The 12,098-nt window shown below is 45.0% G+C and overlaps 1 protein-coding gene across 1 annotated transcript in view; it reads left to right on the top strand.

The window, feature by feature from the left end:
* The window catches only part of ACSL5 (acyl-CoA synthetase long chain family member 5), a 142,755-nt gene that overhangs the window by 65,355 nt on the left and 65,302 nt on the right, over nucleotides 1–12,098 (top strand). Inside the window, exons 12-13 of the mRNA XM_069611790.1 lie at nucleotides 9,027–9,161; nucleotides 10,687–10,782. Of these exons, the coding sequence (XP_069467891.1) occupies nucleotides 9,027–9,161; nucleotides 10,687–10,782 (231 nt within the window). The remainder of the gene's footprint in view (nucleotides 1–9,026; nucleotides 9,162–10,686; nucleotides 10,783–12,098) is intronic.

The following is a 12,098-nucleotide window of genomic DNA, read 5'->3' on the forward strand; positions in this document are numbered from 1 at the left end:
GGCTTCGGCTATTCAAACAGGGATGTTTAATTCCCCTAAATGCTTCGCCATGCTCACGGCGAGTCATCTGAAGTGTACTTACACTTGGAGAAATCAGCTGATGAAAGGACCTTATCCCAGAACCTCCTTTGTGCACAGGAGAAATTGCTAGAGCTGCAGTGACTGTGTCTGTGTGTGTGATGTGCCTGTACTAAGCTTTATTATCTATGCCCAGCCCCATTTTAAATACTACACTCTGTCATGTTTTAAGGGTATCTGGTGTTTCCATCTAATGCCATTCCATCTAATTTTTTCCATCTAAAACCTTTGCATCTAATGCATATTTTTGGGGGGTAAAGGGTTAATTTTTGTTTAGGTGCATTATAAAGGGTAAAAAACAGGGGTTGGAGGGGGACCCACCCCACCCCCCCCAAAAAAGAATAAAATGCAGTAGATGCAAAGTTTTTAAATGGAAAAAATTAGATGGAATGGCATTTGATGCAATGGCATTACATGGAAAGACCATAAAGCGTTTTAAGCTGTAAAAACATGTTTGTAATGTCTTGCTCTACCGGGATCAAAGTGTTCTTTGCCCAAAGCTGAATGCACGTTAACTAGAATCTACTGAGAGCTACTATCTGTACTCATTCACTCCTTTTGTGGGCTGGGGGGGGGGTGTCGGTTTCCTTTTATACTAGCTGGTTAGGTCATGTTATATTTGTTTAGGTTTCATTATAATGTTTTGCTTTGAATGTATCATTTTCATAGCAACCACCTAAACACTCAAACTAAAACAGACGATAGACCTGGAAATCTAATCTGTTAACTAAACCATACACCCCTGTTTTGATCTAACATTCGCATGATGCCCTCTTTTAACAGTACACAGTAACTGCAGCCTGGAGTATGCAAATTAACTCCAATAAGCACCCAGTCTCACCCTAAAAGTATTCCTGCCTCACACACTCGTTTAACCTTTGCCTCACACACTCATTTAACCTTTACCTTGAAGGCACTAGCAAGACTCAAGAACCCCCAGGAAGGCTGGACTGGGATTTTGCCCCTAAGGAAGCCATGTTCGAAATCCCACCCTCCATTATATGTGCCCATACCTCCTTCCAGCTTTCCCATAAGAGGAACCTGGCCATTCGGGGCTTTGGGGAGTAAGAAGAGGGGCTGTGACCGCTGTATTTTCATGGGCATGATTTTCTACAGGCCTTGGTGCACCATGGCACTGTGGAAGGCTCAGTGGGGCTCATTAAGAGTTTGGTGGTATCTCTGTGATAAATTGGCTGAGATAGCACCAAATGGAATAACCGTTACCACCCCTTGGTCTGCCGGTGTTACTGCCAAATTACCAGTGGCGGTGTTAGTCCCCATTGGAATCCATGGGGCATTTCGATGGTAATTCCTCTGAAATCAGGCCGAAAGTTGGCGGATTCACCTCCAGCACATAATCCTCCAACTTTCCACCCAACTCAGAGTGGGGCTGTGTGGTAATGTGGTGGTATACAGTGCTAGTCCCGCATTTAACCCACAACGCCCAACTCATAATGAGGTCCATCTGTCTGGCCATAAGCACTTTGCGCACAAGCCTAGGGTTTTGGTAGCCATGACATAAATGAGGAAACCAAAACATGTGAGATCTTCTTTTGTTCGCCTTTCAGGGAGCTTTTGCAAAATTGGCAAATTTGGATTTCTGACATACAACCCCTCCCAAATCTTTTTGGGGGCCCAGGGAAGTGCATGTAAGGGCTTTGCCGCATGTGTTTTCTGGGTACGGCCTCAACATGCCCGAGCTCAGCATGCAGTGAGTAATTCCCATACCTACCCCCCTTGCGCAGAGAACCCCTCCTCTCCAGCGATCTCCTCTTAGTGCTGCATCCCATAGAATACAATTGAGTCCCATGATTAATGCGATTCAATTATACACATATCTCGTCTACCCTTTCCTTTTCATGCCTCCCTGTGCCCCTTATCTATCCCTTGATCTTATCCCAACTATCTACCCGACTTTGCTTCTACCCACCACTACTGAATGTTCTATCATACTCCTCCTTTGCCTCTCTGACTGGCAAAGCACCACAATATACTATGGCAGGAGGCGCTACACAAATGAAAGATAACATAACATATATATCTATATCCCCATCGCTATTTCCCCTCTCCATCTCCCCCCTTCCCTGCCTACAGCTAAGCTAGCTGGCTCCAAGAGACTTTGTAAATGCTCCAACACTCTTAATGGTCTAGGGATAAAAGGTATTGACTAACCTAAAAGAACTTTTGATAGTCTCGGGAGGATAGCTCAGTAGCAACGTGCCCGCCTTGGAAGCAAGACGACACAGAGCAACACAGGCTCGATTCCCCGGGTCCGCGCTTAGAAACCTCTGGGTATTAAGTGCATTATAAATAACCTATCATATCATTCAAGATCCTTTTTCTAAACACGGTTTTCCATGAAGATGACACTTTACATGCAACTTTATATGCGCTACATTCTAACTTCCCAAAACCACTGGGGCCAAGCGGACCCACAATCCTGTGCAGAGCAGGGAAAACAAATTAGGCACTTCATGGGAGTCCAGGAGCTCAGTGAGTTTCGAACACGCAAGTTTACCAGCAGAGAAAACTTATTTGTAGCACATTTCACACTTTAAAGCATCACACAATGTTTAATTTCAGAATGAACAGTTCCAAACCCCACGGAAACGATCTAAAATACCCAAACAGTGCTCAGAACATCAGGAAATAAGCATACAGGAATTCCATGGCAATAGAGGGGGACCTCTAGGGGTGAGGATCTAGAGGTACTACACTTAAACTAGATCACAAAAATAAATCACACAATGAGAGTCAATGGGAAAATGCACCCAGCACCACCTATTAACAGTGGAGGTTAGTTTACCACGGTTAAGCAGAATCAAAGCGTAGGCTTATGTACATGAAAAGGGGAAAAGCATCTTTAGCGGACGCAATCGTGCTGCAATGGGAACTCACGGTTGCAATCAGAGGTGTTGCTGGGGGGGGGGGGCTGAGGGGGTTATAGCCCCGGGTCTTTGGGTTGTAGCCCCGGATAGAAGCTCAGGTGCTACAACCAAAAGACTAGCTGGCCCCGAGTCTCAACAGCCCCGACATTAGTGTAGCCCCAGATCTTTTCCAGACCTAACAACACCCCTGGTTGCAATGATTGACCTCAACTCCAACACACTGGAGAAGCAGGTAAAGGCAGGGTGAAGGCCAGGCTAGGCAGCACATATCACAGAGGCTGTGCCACAGAAGGGGAGGAAAATCACAAGTAAAGATTGCTGGAAGCTAGGAGCAGCTCCCACGAGAAGACAGGTGCTCACATCAAGGCAGGGACCACTGCACCTGCATAGGTCCCAGCAGCAAGGCAGCACACTGGAGTGCTCAGGGCCTGCCATGGGGTCAGGCCTCCAGAAGCCGAGGGAGAGGCTTCGGGCAGGTCTGACATCAGAAGACAGGCTGACTCAGAGTCTAATCAGAAGGTCTCCAAGGAAAAGGCTGCAGCCAAGCCTAGAGGCTTTGGCCAAAATAGCCAAGGGGACAAACCAAGAGGCCGTGGTGGCAGGGGGCCACCAGGACAGTACCACTGCATTTAAAGGGGTAGCAACAGCAAATATGTACACAGTAAATTGCAAATGAAGTGTTAAACCCCACATTAAAACAGCACACCTAATATTAAAATGACACAAACTAAAAGAGTGAAATTACGTAGCATTTTCTGTATCCATAAAATTAAATAAATATATGCAGGTTTAAGAGGGTGTCTAACTGTCATTCTACATATGAGCTGTCTCTTCCTGACCATTCGGAGGGTGGAAAGAACATGATTAATATTTTCCAACTGTAAGTAGCAGCAGGGGCCTTCTTAGCATCTACCCCGATTACCAGCAAGAGATTACTTGGGCCCCACCAAAATCCCCACCACAAGAACGGAAGACTCAACCATAGGGTAAAGTTTACTGTCTTCATCATCAATCAAGATGAAAGGAATTGCAATTGAATAGCTAACGTCTCCAAAAGCTCTCGTCCTCCCAACGTAGGTTATACAGTTTTAACTGTAAGTGACATCACAAAACAAGTTGTATCCCCCAAAACCAATCGGGGAAGGGAATTGGTCAGTTGAGGAAAACTATATATGTAATACATAGGGGTTAGTGTAACTATTGGATAGCCATATCTGGTGGCTCCACCTAAGACCACCTCTAAATGTAACAAATACAAAGTTGCAGGTTAGCTGGGAAGTTATTGGCCACTGCAACATAGTGTGCCTTAACGTGAAAGGTAGCTAAGGGTTGGACAGAACCAGAACAGGTCTTCTCAGCCTTGGGACCCTGGACAGCTACCAGGCTAAGTGAACCTATTCAAGGCAATGGGAACGATCACGAAGGTGCTCTGCGTTCCCAATATGTTGCCATCTCGGATCGCCTAAGCACAGAGAAAGAACATCCAGCTTTTGAACTTATATAGTAATTGTATCTCTCCACCTCTGGTTCGATTGGAACAGCTTTCCTCCATCCACCTCGCGTGAATAGTCACTGTCCTGCTCTTCCAGGTCACGTGTGCAGGGACGATGAAATGGAGCTCTCCTGCTTTGTAATTATGAGGATTTTAGGCTATATTCATTGCCGATCCCTGATCACCTTGGTAAACTGGAAACTTTCCATCTCTGCTCGTCCTTGGCAAGGCTATGCATGGTGTCTGCCCTGAAAGCCTTATCTGTCTGCTTTAGCTGAATCAGGCTGTCTGCATTTACCTGTATTCTGAAGTCTGTTTGCTTCCCTATTCACTTCATTGCACTTATGGCTTCCATCTTTGTTTTTATGGCCATTCACGTTAGTCTCCATTAAGCATGAGCAAGCTAACTGTACATATTCTTTGTTTATTGCTGTTTTCGTGCAGCTTAAAGAGTTACTAGTGTAAGTGTATCTGTCCTCTAACTACCAGGAGTCATAAGCATTTGTTTCGTGCATATCAGCAATAAACTGTAGAGGAGCAGCCGACTGCCTCTACAGAAAGTCCTGCCCCTATTTTGCCTATATATTGGAAACTGGAAATTGCAACATGTGCAACCCCAGTAATGATAACTATACAACGAAGAGTCGTTAAAACAAGGTATCAGTTGAGAAGACCTTACATGAAGTATCCCCGAAATACTAGTAGTCTTCTAAGAGAAGTGCCTGAAGAAGTGTGAAGAAGTGAAAAGAAGAAGCTGGTGACGTCACGAGTAATCAGTGTGACGCACTGAGAAGGATAACCAAAGAAGAGAATGCATAGATGATATAGAATTTGATGTAGTAAAGAATCAAGAAGACTTTTATGTGCGAAATGAAGATTGCATGTGTGAAGAGCACTGCAGAAAACACCAGCCATTTTACAATTGTACAGACGCAGCAGCGCAAGTAGACTAAATATTCATAAGGCTGGCTATACGTAGTATATAGACTGTAGTCAGTGCCACCAACATATATGTATATAGAATTCTGGACATTCGATAATACAATTTTAGTAAGCAAGCCACCATGAAGGAAGACGGATTAAGAGCTATGCATATGTCGCAGCAAAGAATAGACTTGAATTCGCAGCAAGACCAAAGAGGCTGTCTGGCTTGATGTCAAAGACTGGAAGCAGCCAAGAACTGGTTATCAGCCTGCGAAGGACAGCATACGTGAGAAGCAGAGGCATCCCTTGATAAGTTGCAAGGAGAGAACACCACAAGTGCCAAGTTTCTTTATTAAAGACACTTAAAGGCCACAATACCGGATAATTCACGGTCTATGATCACGTGAGCTGTGGGTGAAAATATATGAAGGGCATGGTGCACCAGATTGAAGATAGCGAGTGCCTGCACTCCCTTATATTCCCAGTGGCGAGAAGCTACTACAAGGCCACGTTCAAAAACAAAGTGCATGGCAGAGAGCATGAGTGATGAGAGATGATGGGCTAATTGGGTGGGGAGACACAGTCAAGTTCACCCACCAGCACCTGGGGTACCAGTTTACGTGCTGCTAGAGCAATCGAATGTTCCAGAAGGGGACAAGCTTGCAGAACCCATCGTAGAAGGCCGTATAACGAAGAGCCTTATAGTTTAAGAGCCAATAGTATTCTGTGTACTTAATTACTGTCGAAGTTGACTTGCACTAAGGGAGGGCACAAATGCCCACCTAACTATAGAGACCCAATCACGATCCTATGCCATATAGAAAGTATGTTTAGATGTGCCCCTTGAGCCAACCACAATTTCCCATAGGTTTTCTTAGTTTGCCACGCAGTATGACATCACGTATGACCATTTTATGATATAAAAGTGCTGTTTTTATGGAAAGTATTTAGCTTATGCTGCGCGACGTCCGTTGATGTCCGTTGTACTCCCTGTTTTAGACAATTGCAAATAAAACACAGTTATTTGTCAACTTCCTGAGTTGGTCTTACTGCTTCGTGTAAGTAGTTAGTCCCCGTCCCATCCATAGTATGATGTGTTACCTTGATTAAAAGGGCCTCTAACGCTCAAAACTAAAATGTTTGTGTAGCTTCATGCATGGATGCCTACATGCTTCATGTCTAACAAATCTACGTCATGTCAGTGGTGATGCCATCAGCTCTTTGAAATTATATTCAGTCAACTTGTTCGATCAATGACAACTGCATCTCTTCCATGTCGTCAATTGGATACAGCTTGAATTGGTGTCCAAGCGAGTAACGTTTCTCACATCTACGATATATATCAACAATGGCAATGAAGGGCCTAGGATTGATGTGCATCTCTCATTTTTCTGCCTTCGTGCTGCATGTCAGGTAGGGGTCACGACGGCCACACTTGGGCCCCCCTCTTCACAAATGTCATAACTGAAATCTTTGGCTCACAGGATTTGTGGGATGGGCGGAAAAGCTGGAGATCTAGAAAAGTCCAGCCCATTGAAATCAATGGAGCCCATTCGATGGAATGAGGGTCTATAGAAGATAATGGCTGCCCATAGTAACCCATGTAATCTAAAAGCACATTGTACATAAATGTTTTCATTTCAGCCCAAATCAGTGTGACAGTGCATATTCTCTCAGTCATTTCTGTTCTAGGTTCCACCTTCTCCCAGGGCAGGCCTTATTAATTAGTCACACAGTCAAAATTGGTGATTGCCCAAAGAACCACCTGTGCTGGGTATGGTGGTCCACAGACCACTGCCCTGGGGACCAGGTACCATTCTCAGGGCCAGCCACTATTTGGGGGCTTTACATAGGGACTTCTAGCTATTAGCAAGTCGGAACAAATGCCTGGTTTTTAACAGATCTTTTATTTTGTGGAAAGATGGCAGACTAAGATGTTCCATACCGAAATATCCCAAAGACAGCCATCATGGGTTTGGCAGAGCAGTGGGTTCTGGGAAGAGCCCCTTTCCCAACTCCATGGCAGCATGCCACAGGAGACAGGATCACAGATGGGAGCAAGTTGCATATTATGCAACAGGAAAGTGCTTTTTATTTGGATGTATCTGTTTTGGCCGTGGCAAAATTGGTCGTGGCCGAATTAACCGGCCAAATTAAGCAGACACAGCCAAAACTACCTTGTTATAAACCCCCCCCCCCACTCGTCCCCACACACACCCCCACCGACCCACCACTTACCTTGTCACCGCCCGGGCCTTCTATGACCCTGCAGCATCGGATCCGACCCTGCAGGGTCTGCTTTTCTTTTTTTTGTGACCCCCACAAACACACCTCTGGAAGTGGGAGGCACCCCTGCCACCCCCAAAGGCAATCACTACCAAATATGGGAAGCGGGGGACATGTTTGGTACCAAATGTATCTTTTCAAAACGACCAAATAGTACTGGCCGAATTCGGCCAACTGTTCTATTCGGCCAATTCGAAACGATCAATTTGGATAATACCTTTTATTTAAATGGTGTCAGAAGACGGAAGGATGATGTGTGTCAGAAGTGGGGTTTGTGGGGGTGAGCCAGAGCAGTCAACAGCTTGCTCGGAATGCAGGCATTTACCATAGAAGTCAGCCCATTAATGGAGCAAATTAATTGGCTCAACAATTTGGCCACAGGTGCACATTTCAATCACATAATTTCAAAAGCCCTTTACATAGCAATGAACACAGTGGGCCTCATTGGCGGTAGCCCTTAATTGCGGCAGTAATGGCGTTCCCACCACATTTAACGGTCCGCCCAATCTCGGGCTGGCACCATTTACCTCCAGCTCTAAGCTGAGGGTAAATGTGCTGCAAAAATGACGATTTTTGGGTCAATTAACACGACGTAATAGTGCCGGCGGTAATTGCGCAGAAAATTCCCCAGGAATGGGGAATTACAGTTACTGCCCAAACCGCAATTGAGCAGTAACGCAAATACAGTTGGGTGGTATCCCAGTCAGGATCAGGGGTGGACTGGCCTATAGGGAACTCTGGAGATTTCCTGGTGGGCCTCTGCACCCTGGGCCTCTTTTGTGGGGTATTTCCAAATGTTCTTATAGGAAAAGCATTGGGCTTGTTGAAAATCTGTCATATGGGGCCACTTTGAACTTTATTTCCAGGGCCTCTTTTGGTCCCCAGAAATTATTTCCAGGGCCTCTTTTAGGTCCCAGTCCACCCCTGGTCAGGATACGGCCCAACTCGTAATGAGGTTGTGTGTGTCATTTTCGTTGTTTTCTGCACACTGTATTATTTTGAAGGGGCTAGTGCTATGCACCCCCTCTCTATGCATCAGTCTAATCACCGCCCCTTCTTTTGGGGATACAGTGTTCCTGCTGTGAAAGGAAGGTGGCTGAAATGGCAATTCCGGGGACTTTTTCTATATCAATGTTGGTGTATGGTCGAGTGTCAGTTGCACAAATGTGGAAGGGAAAACATACACTTTTCAAAAATGGTGTGTTAGTACAGTCGATATTTTGGTACGTCAATCTTTTTTAGGGTGTTTTTGTTATTGAGATGTCAGGGATTGTTTGGTTTGACTGATTACACAGAATCTATGCCCCATGTCAGGCTTTGAACCACACGTTCACCAGTATTGAACTCTCTTTCTTCAGATACAGAGCGGAGCAAATACGCCCTTCCGGAAGAGACTTTTGAACTTTGCTGTGGCGCGAAAGTGCGCGGAGGTAAAACAGGGCATTATCCGAAATGACAGCATCTGGGACCAATATATCTTCAAGAAAGTCCAGGTATGTTCAGTTGGCAATCTGCCATAATAAATGCTCTTCTTATATAGCGCTTCATGCCGGATTCATCCTGCTTCTAAGTGCTGTAATACCAGGTGTTATTATTGCCGATTCAATGGTACTCAATGCTTAAGTAGACAGATGTTGACCACTCAGAGCAAATGTTGACATTAACACCAGTACCACATGCGGTAAGCATGCCGTAACTCTTCTAGTCTACATGATTCCAAGTCATGAGGACCCAAAAGTTGTTCCTCATTACGAGGACCCATAGAACTCAATGTTTTTTTTTTTACTGTATGAAATAATTACTGCATGCAATAATGCTTTTGTGTGGCTGTATTTAACACCACACAAAAGCAGGTGTAACAAATGAGCTTCATCTTTCAAACTCGTAACGTGGGGATCAATAAAACTAGGCCTCATTACAAGTCTGGTGTTCCAGAAGGGTACCGGTAGCAACGGACTGCCAGACTACAAGAATGCCTGCAGGGGCCGATGCAGGCATGGTTTTCACGGAAGCACCGGTACTTCTGTGTCCCCATTCCCATGGAGTTCTATGGGACTCCACGGGAATGGGGACTTCCAGTTCCCGCTGCCTGACATCCCGGGCCGACGGGACTTGTAATATCCTAGTGGCACCGGGATATCAGGTGACGGAAACAGTGTTACGAGTTTGGTGGCAACCCGCTGGTAGCACCGGCGGGTTACTGTCAACCTCAAAATGAGGCCCAATGCTGTTGTTCAAAAATAATGAATGTTTTACCACTTAACACCAGACTCGTAATCTGGTGCTCTGTTTTAAGATATTTGAAATTGTGAGCACTGGTCTATGAATGCAATGAATACATTTAATTAAAAACACTGTACAAAATAGTCCTATGTAGAGTGTAAAGAGAAACGCATACACGACAATATGTGTTTGCTTATACCCTACAGCATACCAGATATATAATAACATAATATTGTACGTAGAGCTTGATACAGCAGTTCCTACCATTGCATTATACTCTGAAAAACAAGTGCTCCTATTACTCATTTTAACAGTACTAAGTGTATTGACCTTGGAAGCATAAAGGCTGAACGAAACCACCCAAGATTTGAACCTGTTACCTTTGGGTGAGAGAGACCACAGCACCAACTCACTGAGCCATGTCACGACCTGTATAGAGGGGGGCAACTTACAGGACTCTGGGGTCTGTTACCTTCTTATAGAGAGTTATGTGGACGTGCAACAGAAAGGTATTAGAAATCCTATAAGAATCCCTAGGAGAAATCGTACTACGCTTTCCCTTAGGAAACCCTACTAGATTGGTATAGGATTGCCCTGTAAGAACAACAGCATAGAGGCTTCCTTGTATTCAACTTGAACATTAGTAGTCTACCCTTAAGAAACCTCAAAGAATCCATTGCAAACCTATTGGGAATCACTGGGACAGAACCCATTGAATGGTTTCGCTCTGCATGGAGCTCTTTTACTCAGCTGTCTGCACTGTTCTTTCTAATGGCATGTTGATCTTCTCCGCAGGATAGCATGGGGGGACGGGTGCGTGTTATGATCACTGCTGCGGCCCCAATCTCACCGGACGTGTTGACCTTCCTCCGAGCAGCGTTGGGGAGTCAAGTAAGTAGAAAGCCAAAGATTGTCGGCTCCTGTATTCATCAATTTACATTATTTTGATATCTCATTGTAGAAACGTTTTGAAATGGAGAAATGTATTTACAGGGATACAACTCCCCAGTGCCAATCGCCCAACCTCGCCACCAGATGCAAGTGGTCACTGGTGTGGGGGAGAAGTGGTATCGCTCTAACTGTGTGCGATCGTGATGAGGGGTCCCCTTTTTGGACACATAAGAACTATGTAAAGCTATGTTATCTAAAATGTTAGTGTTTAATAATACACATGACAGAAATGTTGATACTTCCCCAGATGTTTAATGTATTTTGTTGATGCAATGCCAAGTTGCATTTATGCACCATGGAGGCAGATGGGTTCTAGTCATGGTGCCATCAGAGAGCCAACTTCCCAACCATTCCGTCGTGGATGGAAAGGGCACGACCAGTTCAATAAACCATGTGCAGAGATAGATCGGACAAGAAGAAACCAGTAAGGGAACCGCAGAGGGTAGCACTGGAAGGAAACATGTCATGGCAAGTGGGTTGCTCTGCAATGACACGTTCTGCAGAAAGATGTACATAGCCAGGGTTGCTTCCTTACCCGTCTTTCCATTTATGCTCACTTCCCCACATCCAGACATTCATAAAAAGAGCTATATTGTTAACACCTCTCCGGGTAGCAGCTTGTAGACAGTGTGGCGACGAGGAATGAAGAGACTGACCAAGTGGTGCCGTGGTGATTGTTATCGACTTTTATTTAAAGTGAAAGATAAACCTATCTGTCATTCACTCTAATGGGATTTCCCAACCTAAACTAAAGAAACTCAGGTGCTCACCAGGAAGTCCCTGAAAGTACAAATGGAAAAGGCATCCTCCCAGTTCAAAAGCTCCTACGCTATCCCTGTCGCTACAATAAACAATAACAATGTTTGGGTTCTGATCGTGACCCAGGAGAATGACTGGTTGCATCTGAGGTGTTCTCTGGGGAATGGGCAGTCCATCCGACAAGTGTTCTCTTTAGACCTCTCCAGATTACTTCTATTCAGGATCTCTTGGTGAGTATTTGTTTTTCCTTTTACCGATTTTTCTCAATGTTACTTGTAGCAATGTTTGCGTAAAATTGGTTGTGCTTTTCATGTTCTTTACTGGCCCCACTATCTTTCTCACATGGTCACAGCATGTCTATTTATCATATACAATACCCTTGCCAAGTACAGCCTGGTTGCTTGTTCGTTCAGCCGGCAGTAGTTCGTGGGGTGTATGCTAGTTCCAGACCACACGCTCCAGCTGCCACCAGTCGCACCACCAGCACTGGTTGTTTC

This window comes from Ambystoma mexicanum, chromosome 8 (genome assembly GCF_040938575.1).
Source record: "Ambystoma mexicanum isolate Mex_15411 chromosome 8, UKY_AmexF1_1, whole genome shotgun sequence".
Taxonomy (NCBI): domain Eukaryota; kingdom Metazoa; phylum Chordata; class Amphibia; order Caudata; family Ambystomatidae; genus Ambystoma; species Ambystoma mexicanum.